The 14911-nt window shown below is 58.2% G+C and overlaps 1 protein-coding gene across 10 annotated transcripts in view; it reads right to left on the reverse strand.

The window, feature by feature from the left end:
• The window catches only part of TCF3 (transcription factor 3), an 81962-nt gene that overhangs the window by 7190 nt on the left and 59861 nt on the right, over positions 1 to 14911 (reverse strand). For 3 of the 10 annotated variants that reach the window (XM_059870171.1, XM_059870165.1, XM_059870164.1), the window contains 11 exons: positions 11610 to 11712; positions 10925 to 11064; positions 10673 to 10799; positions 9770 to 9828; positions 9031 to 9109; positions 8268 to 8341; positions 7443 to 7646; positions 5925 to 6048; positions 5051 to 5213; positions 3901 to 4139; positions 41 to 185 (listed from right to left, as the gene is read on the reverse strand). In XM_059870171.1, the coding sequence (XP_059726154.1) occupies positions 43 to 185; positions 3901 to 4139; positions 5051 to 5213; positions 5925 to 6048; positions 7443 to 7646; positions 8268 to 8341; positions 9031 to 9109; positions 9770 to 9828; positions 10673 to 10799; positions 10925 to 11064; positions 11610 to 11712 (1455 nt within the window). In that variant the 3' untranslated portion in view covers positions 41 to 42. Of the gene's footprint in view, positions 1 to 40; positions 186 to 884; positions 1112 to 3900; positions 4140 to 5050; positions 5214 to 5924; positions 6049 to 7442; positions 7647 to 8267; positions 8342 to 9030; positions 9110 to 9769; positions 9829 to 10672; positions 10800 to 10924; positions 11065 to 11609; positions 11713 to 14911 lie in introns of all 10 variants that reach the window. The other 7 variants (XM_059870172.1, XM_059870167.1, XM_059870173.1 and 4 more) reach the window with 5 other exon arrangements.

Genomic DNA, 14911 nt, shown 5'->3' on the forward strand with positions numbered 1-14911 from the left:
ACCCACCCTGGGATGTGGGATCAAAGGTGGGGACCAGTACCTTTACATGTGTCCAACAGGGTTGTGACCATCTCCTAGACCAGGATGGGAAGCTGACAGTGTCATCTGGGGGTCTCCTACCACTCCGGACACTTTCTCCTCTTCCCGACGCTTCAAGCAGGCCGCTTTTGGGTTCAGATTGCGCTCTGTGCCCAAAACAGCAAGGGAGGGGAGCAACCTCAGTCTGGGCAACAGCATCACCCCTGGCAGCAGCATCCCAGAAGGACAGTGGGGACCATGCCAGGCAGGCCTGTGTGAGGAGATGAGCTCCGTGCAGCGCTTGCTGCTGCCCGCAGTCCCTGCAGGATCCTGCCAGGCCCCTGCTCGAGCAGAACCCCAGGCCCAGCTGCACCCCCCACTTCAACATGGAATCATGGAATGGTTTGGGTTGGAAGGAATAATAAAGCCTATTGTTCCAACCCCCTGCCATGGGCAGGGACACTTCTCACTGTCCCAGGCTGCTCCAAGCCACGGGCAACCTGGCCTTGGACACTTCCAGGAATCCAGGGGCAGCTGCAGCTGCTCTGGGCACCCTGTGCCAGGGCATCTCCATGTGCTGGTTACAGGAACCCCCAAGTGCCTCAGCCAGCACTCAGAGTTGAGGATTGAATTTTCCAAAGCTGCTTAATGGGATCCAGGTGCAAAATTATATTAAGCATGAGCAGAGAGAGAGCAGCCTCAAATCCACCCCAGGCTGTGGCAGGGGAGAGCTCAGCAGCCAGAGGTGCTGCTGGTGCTGCAAACACACAGCTCAGACTGAAAGCAGAGTCAGGACAGAGAAGCAGGAGCATGCAGAGACAGGGGGAGAGACAGGCCCCGAAATGCACCTGCCAGCGGTACCATACCTCGTACTTGCTGCTCCAGGCCCAGAATGACCTGCACGGCCTGCTGCAGGATGATCAGTTTGGTCTGTGCTTTGTCCGTTTTTAAGTGCATCTGGCACATGCGTCCCAGCTCTTTAAAGGCCTCGTTAATGTCCCGCACTCGCACCCTTTCCCTGGCGTTATTGGCCATCCGCCTCTCCCGGTCCCTCAGATCTTTGTCCTCCAGTGACAAGGCCTCGTCTGTACTGCTGGGTTCACAGCACCACAGGGGTTAGTCAGGGGGTGCCACCGAGGGGGGCTCTACGTTGCCGTGCTGGAAGTGCTCCGGGTGTCCACTGGAAACGGCCCAAACGGCCTCACTTTGCAAAGCTAATTCCTCTGGGTACTTCCCAGAGCAGCTCAGGCTGTGTCCCCTCTGCAAGCCCAGGGAAGGTGCTGCCAGCACAGGGCCAGGTGACCAGGGGGCTGGAGGGGCCACTGGGGGCAAGAGTAGGCATTGATGCAGCATCACCCACCAACACCTTCTACCCTCTGCAAAATTTTGCCTTCCTGTTTGTTTTCAACTGAAAACTCGAAGAAGACTGGGGGAGGTTCTCTGCCAAAAACGTCAGGTTTGTCCCCCATGGAAAGATTTTGGCAGGAAGCAAATCCTTCTTTGTAAGATTTCCTTCCCAAATTCCATCTGCAGCTTCCAATGCTGGTGTTTGGAGCAGTGGTGCTGCAGCAACAGGAGCAGCCTGGCCTGGCACCCTCTTAGGGGCCAGGGCAGCATTCAGAGCAGGAGCCAGGGCTGCTCTGAGGATCAGACTCGGATGCAGACACTGAATCCAGATCTTTCCACACAGCCAAAAGCCTGCCAGAAGAGATGTTTTTTTTCCAGGCACAGTCAGAAGCTCAGGGAGAGCCCTCACTGCTGACAGCACCCCAGGGATGCCCGACACAGGCAGGGATGGGAGAAGCAAAGTTGTGCTGGCAGCATCTTGAACCGTGGTCTTGCCCATCCCCTCTAAAGCCACAATTTAAATTCAGACGACCTTCTCCCCCAGAGCAAAACTTCTTGCAGGAAGACACCTATCTGAGGAGAGTCTTTGGGTGAGACCTGACACTGGGACAGCCTATGGCCTCGGGCTCCTGGGGAGCCATGTGGGGATAAGCCTTTAGCAAAGAGGGGCTGCAGAGTCAGAGCCCTCTTGGAGAGCCTCCAGACAGTGCAGGGCCATGTGAAGGTGGAGCAGGGGCTCCCCGCGCAAGCACTGCCTGTGTGGGACAGAGGGCTGTCCACTGGCCCTGCTACACCCTCTCCTCGCTGCCTGGTCCCTGCCTGTGTCCCCTTCTCTCTGCCCCAGCTGGCACTGCCACCTCCTCTCCACACGCCCAGCACAGGTGGGGGGACGGGGCCATCCTGGTACCCGTGCCCCCACAAAGGACCCCAGATCCTTCCTCCTGCACAGACTGGTGGCTGCAGGTCCTTGCTGGTGGCCTGTCCTGTCTGGTGGCTCCCCAGCAGGGACAAGGCTTGGATGTCTCACCAGGGCAGGACAGAGCTGTATCCCCAGCACCAGCACGTACCACTGGCAGCTTGCACTTTGTGAGGATGGGATGCTTTGGCTGCCTTGTGCCCCTGCGGGTCACCAGCCAGCCTAAAATTCCTCAGTCTCCTCCTTTCCCTTCCTGCAGCTGCTGTGGCAGCGGGAGGATCCTGGCAGCCCCCCTGGGCACACAGGGACCTGATGGCAGCGCTGCCAGAGGGGGTGGGAGGGTGGGATTCTCTCCTGGAAAGCAGCACAAACCCAAGGAGGGGACACTGCCTGTCTGCACTATCTGCTGAGGGAGCCTGCAGGGCTCAGCCACCTCTGGCCGCCTCCAGGAATGGTTTAAAAAGGGACAAGCGTGGGAGACCAAAGTGAACACGGTGCCAACTCTGCCTAAGCCCTGCCCCACCCTCGGTCCTGCCTGGGATCCGTGAGCAGCAAGTACAAGGTAGAGTGGGACCACCGAGAGGTCACGGCTGGGGCATGTCTGTAGGAGATTGGAAAGAACAGAACCAAAAAGTAAAAACTTGAAAAAAAAAAAAAATCAAAAGGAAGGGGAAATTAAAAAAGAAGACAGGAAAAATATACATGTTATGAAAGGCAAAAAATTACAAACTGAAGAGAGGCACAAAGGACTCCAACATCAAGGCACAGCAAGGCCAGCAGAGAGGAGCACAGGCAGGCACAGCCCCCGACGCGTGTTACACAGCTCTGCAGAGAGAAAGGGGTTAACCTGCCCGGACCGCGCTGCAGGAGCAGCAGGGGCGGGGCAGGAGCGCATGCACTGCGGGATGCGGGACAAAGCAGCCAGGCCTGGGGCGGGACAGCAGGGACAGCCACCCTCGCTTCCCTCCCAGCGAAGGGTGCACGCATGTGGAAGGAAGCGTGCCTTGAGGGTGTCCCGGTGAGGGCAGAGGCTGCAGGACCAGGCTCAGAATGCACGGTGCTCCCGGCCTGTGTTGGACACCAGTGCAGGCACAGAGGGCTGCTCAGCCCGGGCATCCCGCTGCCCTCGCACAGCTCCCGTGGCCCCAGGGCTTTGCCAGGCGCCAGACTGGGGGACAGGAGCACAGAGCCCCATCAGGCACACCGAAGGGAAAGGAACGGGCTCTGTGTTCAGAGCAGCCCTTGGAGATGGCAGAGCTGGACCCCTCTGGGAGATTCTCTAGTGGGGTTTCTGTCACTTTGCCGGCCAAGCACTGAGCACTCCTGGCTGTGGGGAAGCAGGACATAGCACAGGCATCCCCACAGGGACCAGCATGCAGCACACGCAATGGCAGCAGGGGACAAAGGAGGGAACAGCAGGGATGGATGCAAAAAAGGCAAAAAAAAAAAAAAAATAAAAAAAAAAATTAAAAGGACATCAACAGCCTTGGGTTGGTCCCCAAGGCCACAGGGGAGAGAGACAGTGCGAGGCACAACAGCACGTCACAGGAGACAGACAGACAGACAGCCCCGTGCCGATCAGGTACGTAAAATATCACCACTCCGGGACCCTCACTGACCTCTAACTTGTTGCTCCAGGTTCAGTATGACTGATACGGCCTGGTGTAGGATTAGCAGTTTGGTCTGCGGTTTTTCGCTGTTTAGGTGCAGCTGGCACATGCGTCCGAGCTCCTTAAAGGCCTCGTTGATGTCACGAACCCGCAGGCGCTCACGGGCATTATTGGCGACCCTCCTTTCTCTCTCTCTCTCGGCTTTTTGCTCTGGGGGAAGAAGATCGTCCTCCTCATCCTCATCTTGACTAATGGTTTAAAATAAGAACGAGACAGGGACATTCCTCGTGTGCACTCTCAGCACTGGTCAACTCACAGACAAGAAACACACGGTGACGCACCACGACGCCGAGACCCCCGTGTGCCCTGCCAGGGCCTGCTGGCCCGTGCCACGTGCAGGGACACGCAGGGGCTTCAGAGACAACCAGTTACGGCTCTTCTTCTGCCTCTTTTTTGTTTTCTTTTGGTTTTAAACAGCAAAGAAAGAAACCACAATGTGATTAAGGCCTGAGCTTGTTGTCAGGAGTGTGCAGGGTGGCCCAGACAAGGTGAAGGCCAACACTGGAATCCCCAGCTGGAATTTGGGAAGATGCAGCCCTCTCCCTCCAGGACAGGAGTGGAGCTGGTGCTGCCTATCTGGGCACCATCACCCTGCTGAGGTCTCCGAGCTGGTGGCAAGGCTGCAGAGCAGCCAACATGCTGAAGGAGTCCACCTGAGCCACTGCCACTCCTCTGGCTGGATGTGACAGAGGATACAGGAGCCCAAAGCAGACAGCAGAGATGCCCCAAGTCAGGGAAGGGGTCAGACTGTGTCTGACTGGGGCTGAGCACTGGCTCCTTCCCTGCATGGCCCAAAGTGCCCACACAGGCAGGTGAGGGATGAGGTGCATCCCTCTGCTTTAGGAGCATGAGGATGCCCTGAGGCCACAGGGACAGGAGCCAGCAGGAGGGTGGCAGGGACCCTTCCCCCTGGGGCAGTAGCAGGAGCCCAGGCTGTGTGAGACCACACCAGGCTCCAGGGTGGGCAGGGGCTGGAGGGTCTGTGCCACAGGCTGATCCCAGGCCAAACTGGGCCAAGCCCAGTGCTTGGCAGGTCCTGGCAACTGGACCCCAGCCCAAACACCCCTGGCCTGGGAACACAGAAAGCAAAGGGAGAGACCTGTTCAAAGAGCACCTTGTTCTGTTCCGGGAGGGTTTCAGCTCCTTCTTCTCCTCTTCTGAGTTATCTGCCACTGAGGTGTTCTCCTCATCCTCCTTCTCTTCCCTCTTTATCTCACTCGTTCCTGAGGAAACGCTGCTCCGGCCCAGCCCCCCGGACAAACCTGCAGAGAGAGCAGAGCCACGTGCAGAGCTTGAGGGCCCTGACCCACAGAGGAGGCTGGGGGGTGGTCCCTGGGCTCTGCTCCTGCAGTGGCATCCCAAACTCATCCTCCATTGCTGCTCCACACTTGGGGAAGATGTGTGGGTGGTGCCTCTGCCCAGCTGATGCTCCCTGTTCTCCCTCTTACTTCCCTTCCTTCCAATTTGGGAACCCAACCTACACAGCAGAGCATTGGGAACTGTGCACCCACACCTGGCAGGGAGAATGGGAAAATACAGGTCAGACATGTAGGGTTAGATGGGATATTGGGCAGGAATTGTTCCCTGGCAGGGTGGGCAGGCCCTGGCACAGGCTGCCCCTGGATCCCTGGCAGTGCCCAAGACCAGGCTGGACAGGGCTTGGAGCAACCTGGGACAGTGGAAGGTGTCCCTGCACATCGGAGGGGGTGAAAGGGGATGAGCTTTAAGGTCCCTTCCAAGCCAGAACATTCTGCGACTCTGTGAAACCTCTGGAAAAGGCTCCAGGTAGAAACTGCCCTGTGATGCTGCAAGGAAGCACCAGCCTTGCAGAGACATCCATCTCCTCTCAGGCTGCACAGGCCTGGGCCCAAGCCCCACAGGTGATGCCCCACAGCCCCCAGAAGGTGACCCTGAGCACAGGTGAACCCTGTGAACAGGTGAGCCCCATCTGCACCTGTGCAGAGCTGCCTTACCACTGTACGTGTCCTGCTGCCTGCTGAGGTCTGGCAGCGAGCTGGGCTGGGATGGCAGTGTGACATGGTTGTGGAGCAAGCTGGGGTTGCTGGACAGCCCATCTTCAGGGTGGCCTCCTCCCACCTGCAGCACAAGGAGCAGAGTGAGCTTCAGGGAGGGATGTGTCATGGCCAGCAGGCAGTGGGGACATTCACCTGAGCTGTCACCCCCAGGCTCTGTGGACTGGGCTGAGGCACAGCTGGGTGCTCCCCTCGCCCTCCAACCCCTGGAGCTCTGGAATGCAGGAGGGAAGAGCCAGCAGCAGCAGCAGCTCTCTGGGACTGTGCTGGGGCCACTGCAGCTCCCTGCTCTGAGCAGGAGCTGCACCCAGCCCAGAGCCCCTGTCATTGCTGTACCCCACCCCGAGGAAAGCCCCTCTGTGTCCAGTGGGGCAAGGCCAGCACAGCAGAGAGGACACGTGTCCTGTGTCATTGACTGGGTCTGCCACCTTCCCAGTGCCATCAGAGCAAGGGACATGCCAGCAACATGAACTTGGCTCCAAAGGGGCTGGAGGCAAAGGGTGAGGGGCCCTTCTGAGCTCACAGCCCCGAGGCAGTGCCACACAGGCTGGGGACTGACAGGACAAAGCCAGCCCTGTTGGCTCCCCAGCTGGCAGCAGCCTACAGAGGACACATTCCCTGCTCAGGAGCAGAACCCAGGGAGCCTGGAAGGGGATCCCAGCTGCTTCTCTGGAGACTGGAGATGTGTCACTGTTTGCTGCAGCAGGCAGGCAGCTCTGCCAAAAATGTGCTGCTGTGGTCACCAACCTCTAGACAAGGGGGGACCCAGGTGACCCTGCATGGGACCCCAGCATCCACCTACCCAGGGTGCCCTGGATCCATCACAGTCCCTGGAAATGGAATGAGCCTTCACACACCACAGAGGGACGTGGTGCCTGCCCAAACCATTCAGAGCTCCTGGTGACACCTGGCACTCCTGTACCCACTGGATCACTCTTCTCCCTGCATATCCCAGGGATGCCTTGAAGTTGTTCTGAGGGATTTTCAATCATGTTGCAGGGAAAGAAGAGCAGCTCTCTCACCACCTCTGCCTGCCCTGAGAAGGGGCACAAGGGAAGGGCATGCAGAGCTTGTGCCAAGGCTGAACTCAATGTCCCCAGGGCAGCTGGCTGCCCCTGGATCCCTGGCAGTGTCCAAGGCCAGGCTGGATGGGGCTTGGAGCAGCCTGGGACAGTGGAAGGTGTCCCTGCCATGGCAGGGGGTAGAACAAGATGAGCTTTGAGGTCACTCCAACCCAAACCACTCTGGGATTCTGTGACTCAGCTCTCCCTTGCAGGAACATGGGAAGTGACTTCTGTGCCTGTCACCCATGCAACGCTGCCAGCACCTGACTCAGGCTGGACCCCACTGAGCTATTCCTGCACCAAAGGTGACGTCCCCCTGAATGCCACGTCACACCACATGTGACACGTGTCCCCAGCGTGTCCCTGCCAGCTGCCACACTGCTCCCACACTCACCAGACTCGGGTGCCTGTTCCCCAGGGCCATGACTGAGGCAGGGAAGGCCTGGCCCAGGCTGCCCACAGCAGCAGTGTGTGCTGGTGCTGAGCCCAGCAGCCCGTGCATGTCCCCGTGGTTGCTGGGCATGGCAGAGGTCTGGCCCACAGCGTGGTTCCTCAGCACGTGGATGGCTTCATCCAACCTGTCTTCCATTTTGTTTTGCTGGAAGGGCAGGACAGAGACAGGTCTGTGTTAAGTGCCCCATCCCTGGAAGTGTCCAAGGTTGGATGGGGCTTGGAGCACCCTGGTCTAGCAGGTGTCCCTGCCCATGGCAGGGGGTGGAACTTTATGAGCTTTAAGATCTCTCCCAACCCAAACAATTCCATGATTCCAATCCAATTCCATGACAGCAATCCTATAAAGCCAGCAGCCCCCTGCTGCTCTGCGCTACAGAATGGCTGGTGGCAATCCTGGACTCAGGTGCCACAGGGCAGGGATGGGGAGAAATAATTCCCCCAGCCAGTGCCATTCCCCAAAGGCACGATGGGTCACATGAGTGGAACTGCTCAGGGCAGGGAGAAACCTGCCAGGAATCCCTTGGGCTGGGCCAGACCCCCGGCATGGCCCTGGCCTGGGGCAGGGGAGGGGGCCAGGCTGCCAGGGGACTCCAGGTCAGGGATGCAGCACTCGGCTCTGCTCAGCTGCTGCTACCCAAATATCCATCCCTGGCACCCAGCTGATTCCAGGCGTTCAGGGGAGAGGGTGCCACCCAAAAACCCTTCACCACCAAGCCCAGAAGGAAGAGAGAGAAAAGGAGAACCCGGAATTTTTGGTGCCACTCACCAAAGTGTGGAGGCTCCCTTCGTAACTGGGAGATAAGGCACCCGCTCCGCCCGCCCGCGGCCACTGCGACGAGCCTGGGGACAAACGCAGAGTTGGGGAGCGGCCATGGCCACGGCTGCCGCTAGATGGGGCTGGAAGCCGGGACACCGCGGCAGCGCAGCGGCCACCGAGCCACGCACGGCACTGCTCAGCACTGCTCGGGCCACAGCAGCAACAGCCGGCCCTGCACAGGTCACTGCGGCACCACAGGGTAATGGGCCACTGCAGCACCTCGTGGGCTACCACAGGGCTGTGTGGCACTGCATGGAGACTGTGGCACTGCGTGGCACTACGAGCTCTGCTCTGGCTCAGCCATTCAGGCCTCTAGAGGTGTCCCCAATGTCCCTGGGCTCAGTGACTCGCTGTGACCTCAGGGCCAGGTAATGCTGCACCCTGGGCACAGGGAGCCTGGGCACCAGCTCTGCTGGGCACAAGGGACCTGTCCTGCCTGAGGGGACCAGGAAAGGGCTTTCGGCAGGTGCTGAACATGGGTTTGAACCACTGGCTGCTTCCCAGGTCCCACTGCACTTCTCCTATGGGAGGCAAATCCAGCCACAGCCTCTCTGAGATGGGACGTGCAGGGACAGGGTCCGGAAGGGCAGGAGAAGGTCCTGGGGTTGCTGCCAGCCCTGGACTGAGGTTTTGGGGCTGACCTGGGAAATTCACTGCCTGGGAGCTCCCCAAAGCAAACCCCACCCCCCTTATTCTTCACATTGTCACTCACCTGCGAGGCCCTGTGGGGACCCGACCGGAGTGGAGGGGTTGGAGGAGAAGTTATTGCTAGAGTGGTCGGGGGAGTAAATCTGCAAGGACAGAAGGGGGGATGGTCAACAATGCCACCTGAGCTAGCTGTCCCTTCCCAGTGGCACCCACCACCTGCTGGGACCTCCCTTCCCAAACCCACAGCCAGCACAATGACCGAGCCCAGTTCCCCCATTAACCCCAGGGTCTCTCTCTGTCCCCACTGTCACAACCCCTGAGTGCAGCCTCTGCTCTTCAGGATCCCTCTCAGGAGGAAGCAGGAGCTCTCAGGAATTGTTGCAGGGCCACTGTCAGCACGCCTCTGCCACCATGCAAAGATCGCTGAATGGGGCAGAGGAAACTCTCTGGTGACCCAGTGCCTTCCAGTTTGAACCAGCACACACAGGGCAAAGACTACTGGGACCTGCAAGTCCTGCCACAAGGTCTGTGTAGGGTGGTCTTGGCAGAGCAGCCAACAGGCTGGGAGGGCACAGAGAAGCAGATGGGGCTGCAGGGCCACCACAACCTGCAGTGCATCAGTTTCCCCATCCACCAAAAGGTGCCAGGACTGAGATGACAGCACATGGAGAGGGGAAAACCCTCCCTCAGAGGCTGCTGTGGATTTGGGGTGCGTTCACCAAATGCGTGCATGCTCCCTGCTGGGAAGAGGGTCCCTGCAGCAGCAGGACTGGGATTGGGTCAGGACCATCCCAAACTCTCACCGAGGCCAGAGCCTTCCCAAGCGCGTCTCCGGAGCTCCCAGCTGTGGTTCCTCTGTTACCTGCCAAGAAAGACACAGATGCCACTGCCAAGTCCCCAGACCCCAGCAGGACACAGCACCCTACAGGACCTTCTTTGGGGTCACTTGCTCTGGGGTGGAAATTTTCTGCTTTTAGTGCTTTGCTTGAAAATTAAATGTTTGTCCAGCTCAGAGCAGCTCCGACATGGGGCACCTTCCCTTGGAAGCCATCAAGGGACTGCAGGGACATCTCTCCAAGCCCTGGGCTGGAGGTGTAGTGCCAGCAACAGCAATCAGACATCTCTGCTGCAGCACAGCCATTGCCATGGGGCATCTCAAACCCCAACAACCATCAATGCACTGGATGAGCCCAGAGGTCTCTTCCAACCTTAATGATACTTTCATTCTATTAATCCCAAACTTTCTTCTCCATAGAAAAACAAGTTTTTTTCTACAAATCTGTGTCAGGATCCTCATTTCCTGGGGAGCACAAGCTCATTTCAGTAACAGCTTCAGCAGGGTCAGCAATTAAAGCACTCAGGGGTTAATGTGGTACCCAAACCCAGCAGGAACATTCCCATTCCTGATCTAAGGGAGCAGCTTCTCACAGCTGTAAATCCATCCCACAACTCATCTAAGCCACAGCACCTCCAGGAGATAATACCAGAGCTGCTGGGCTTCTCCCAGACCCACCCCACGAGGTGTAAACCCCTAGACCAGCACCCAGAACCTCTCTGTGTCTCTTCCCCAGGCAGGGACTCCAGGAACAGGTGACACACGAGGGACCCAAGGTGCCTGGGTGTGTTGGATGCCTCAGGCAGCAGGTGTGCACAAGCCCTGGTTTTCCAGGCTGTGGGGCGAGGGGTCACTGTGTGACTGGCCATACCCATGATGGTGTCCGTGCCGCTGATCGGGGGGGTGTGACTGGACACTCCGTACGCCGTGGGGGCCGAGGAGAAGCCGGACACGGAGGGGAGTCCGCCGTTCACCTCTCCTGAATGCAGCTGGTAGTTCTGGCAGGGAGGGGGAGCAGGGTGAGAGGGGCTCTGGAAAAGCTGTAGGGTTCAGCGGCTGGGCCTGGGCCCACAGCCAGGGGAGAAGGTGCCAGGGAGGTGACACGGCCACGGGGACACGTTACCATGCGTTCGTGCTGGTGTAAACTGTTGAAGCCGCTGGACTGCGGGAGCGGGGACGAGGAGCTGCCCAGCATGGCACCATAACTCGACTGGCTCATGGCACCCGGGGAACTCCACAGGTCTGGAGAGTTATGGAGTCCATCTGCAAGGAACCCAGAGCTGATTGGGGCAGGGACAGCAGCAGGCAGCCCCCAGCCCCCAGGGGGGAACAGGTCAGCCCTGGCTGAGGGGCTGGGACTGTCCCCACCATGTCCTGCCTGCGCTGAGCATCACCCTCTGAGCAAATCAGGACAAACTCTCTGGGACAGGGACAGGAGGCCAGGAAGGGCTGGAGCTGTGCCAGGGATTAGCATGGAGCTCAGGGCAAGGTTCTTCCCTGTGAGGGTACTGGGCACTGCCCAGGCTCCCCAGGGAATGGTCCCAGAGCTCCAGAAGCATTTGGACAGCGCTCTCAGGGCTGCTTAGGGTGGGAGTGTTGGGGTGGCTGTGCAGGGACAGGGGCTGGGCTGATAATCCCTGAGGGTCCCTTTCCACTCTGGATATTGGATGATTTTGGGGCTGAATTGTGTCTCATGCACTCCTGCCCTGAGCTCCCTCCAGATGTGCAATCCCTCCCATGGTCCATAAGGGGCAAGGCTGCCCCTGCTCTGCCCGGACTGTGGGATCACAGGGCTGGGAATAACTCACCTGTCATGTAAAAGGCTCCAGGATACACAGTGCTGGGAGGTTTTGAGGGAGTATATCCAGCTGGATCCCTGCTGTAGTCATCACCTGAGTTGGATGGATACACCTGTGGGGCAGGAAAGGGGTTGAAGAGAAGGCTTTGGTCAGTCCATGGCCCCACATCCTCACCGTGGCTGCCCCCAACCCTGCACAGCTTAAACTTCAAATCTCAAACTTCAGCAGTGTTTGACTGTTTGACCACCTCTTCCAAGGCAACAGAGCAGCGAGTGCTTCCCTCAACTGACCTTTCAAGGGCAGGAGGGACAGGACCCAGGGAATGGCTCCCACTGCCAGAGGGCAGGGCTGGATGGGATACTGGGCAGGAATTGTTCCCTGGCAGGGTGGGCAGGCCCTGGCACAGGGTGCCCAGAGCAGCTGGGGCTGCCCCTGGATCCCTGGCAGTGCCCAAGGCCAGGCTGGACAGGGCTGGGAGCAGCCTGGGACACTGGGAGGTGTCCCTGCCATGGTAGGGAGTGGCACTGGATGGGCTTTAAGGTCCCTTCCATCCCAAACCATCTGATGAGTCCAGGAGCTTTGCTTTGATTCATCCCACAGCTGATCTGGGAGGGGAACTGGAGTAGCTCAGCCAAAGTCCTCAAAGGGCACAGCCCCATGTGGAGCAGAGCAGGGAACAGGGCACAGAGGACAGGGCAGAGGGCACAGAGGGCAGAGGTGAGGGCACACTGGACAGGGCAGAGGGCACAGAGGACACAAAGGACAGGGCACAGGGCTCTTCTCTGTTTGTTCCTGTCACCCTCCTTGGTCCCCAGAACTTGCTCAGCTCCAGCAGAAGTTTCGACTCTGCTCCAGTTCCGTTTTCCATGGTTATAACTTTTTTCTGGGTAACCACAAAAGCCACCACTGCTGCAGTGACCCCACACTGGGTGGAACAGGCTGGGCAGTGGCAGTGGGCACCTGTGTGGCCTTGGGACCCCCCTGTGCCAACCCTGCCCTGTGCCAGGCAGGGTTGGCACAGCTCCTACTCAAAGCCCTCAGGTAAACCAGGCTGAGGGGAAACTGAGGCATGTGGGGCTGAGCAGCGCCTCATAGCCATTGTCACAGGGGAGGGACAAATCTCAGACAGCCCTCACACAGCTCTTGGGTCAGATTTCTGCAGCACTGCTCAGCTCTGTGATTTAACAGCACATTAAGCAGAAGAAAAAGCTTTTCCTTCCCTTCTAAATTAACCAAACCCATCCTAGAAAGCCCTGACCGAAAATCAGCTTCTGCCAGGACAAAAACAGACTTTTCTTTTTTTAAAGCAGAAATTCGACATGCAAAGAAACCGAAATGGCATTCAAAGAAACTGAAATAGCTCTCAGATGATGTGAGAACTTTTGTCACAGGTTATTTTCATCTCCTTTGATTCATTCTGAAACCGATAATCTTTTTTTTAAATCCAGACGAAAGCAGAGATGGGGCAGGGGCCAGGCTCTGCCTGGCACACACAGTTCTCTTTGGGAAGGAAACTTGCCTGAGTTTCTTTTTCCCCACAGCCAGCTGCTCCCTTCCAGCCCTTGTCCTCACCAGTAAAAAGGGACAAAATTGATGGTGGGGAATAAAAGCCACAATCAGAGAATCCTTAAGGTTGGAAGAGACCTTTAAGATCATGAAAGCAGCAGCACCACCATGTTCACCACTAACCCATGTCCTCAGGTGCCACATCCACATGTTTTTTGAACAATTCCAAGATTGTGACTCCACCACAGCCCTGGACAACCTGCGCCAGACTTCTTTTTGTTTAAAAAAACAACCCCAAAGCCCCCCAGAAATCCAACAAGGATCAGTGGGGCTGGGGAAGGGTCTGGAGCACCAGGAGAGGCTGAGGGAGCTGGGAAAGGGCTCAGCCTGGAGCAAAGGAGGCTCAGGGGGGACCTTGTGGCTCTACATAACTCCTGACAGGAGGGGACAGCCGGGGGGGCCAGGCTCTGCTCCAGGGAACAGGGACAGGAGGAGAGGGAACGGCCTCAGGCTGGGCCAGGGGAGGTTTAGATTTGATCTTGGGGAAATTTCTTCACAGAAAATGTTGTGAAGCATTGGAACAGACTGCCCAGGGTAGGAGTGGAGTCACCATCCCTGAAGTGTTCAAACAATGTGTGAATGTGGCACCTGGGGACACGGGTCAGCAGTGGCCTTGGCAGTGCTGAGGAACAGTTGGACTCTGTGACCCTTAGAGGGCTTTTCCAACCTTAATGACTCCGTGAGTCTACAGAGAACTCGTAAAATAAAGACAAAAAAAAGAGAGAGGGGGAAGGGTGAATCCTGACAGACACTGGCAGCTGCCCTTTGTCCCTTGCTCAAAAAAGAGAATTCCAGGCCCTGGTTCCCGGGATGCTGTGGGCAGAGGGAGCCGCGCGTGGGCTGGGGGGGTGGGGGAGGCACTGCAGAACGGGAATGCAGCAAATTGACTTTTCCTATAATTTGATTAAATAGCGGGAGCGGGACAGGGAATGGAGTGCAGCACGTCTGAGAGCCCCACGCCATCTGGCAGGGGCTGGCTCAGGGCCAGCGCCCGGCAGCTGCACCAACAGCCCGGCCAGGAACCCACGGAGAAAACAACGGCCAGAAAATGGCAGGGATGGAGGGACCAGGGCTGCAAAGCAGGAGAAATTCACCTTGCTGTGTGCCCACCCTGCTCCAGCACCCCTGGAACATCTCCTGCTGGATCCTGGGGGGCCAAGTTTCAGCACACTCCTGGCCCTGACCCCTGCTTATTGTTCCTTTTGCTGTCCAGCACAGGGGAGGCTGTGAAAAGCCAATTCTGCGCACAGAGCAGGAGCCGTGTGCGGGCACGGCGGGGCCAGGCTGGGCGCTGCAGGCAGCTGGAAATCAGGGCTAGGCCCCGCTCCCCAGCCCCAGCCCCAGCCCCAGCCCCTGGCCCCAGCCCTCAGGCCGGCGGCCCCGGGGACCTCCAGGTGAGGTCATTTCCTTCGGTGAAAATTTGCCAGCGCGGCGAGAGCCGCTCGAAAAGCCCCAGTGCTGGGATTCGCAGCACTTTGTGGTCTGGGGTTGTTTTTCCCTCCCTGTTTTTCCTGCTTAAATGCAGGAGCTGGGGTGGGACTTTGGGCAGACTGAGGCTAAACAGAGCAGTGACCAGACTGGGAATGCACAGCCTGAAACAGCTCCCAGGCACTGAACTCGCTGTGGCAACAAAATCCTGCAGGAACCAACTTGCACAAAATCCCTGCCCAGGTTCCTCTGGCACTGCAGCCGATGTGGGGCCACATCCAGCCCTGGATCCTGTGCCCAGACACAGCAGCCCATGG

Source organism: Haemorhous mexicanus, chromosome 29, assembly GCF_027477595.1.
Source record: "Haemorhous mexicanus isolate bHaeMex1 chromosome 29, bHaeMex1.pri, whole genome shotgun sequence".
Lineage (NCBI taxonomy): Eukaryota > Metazoa > Chordata > Aves > Passeriformes > Fringillidae > Haemorhous > Haemorhous mexicanus.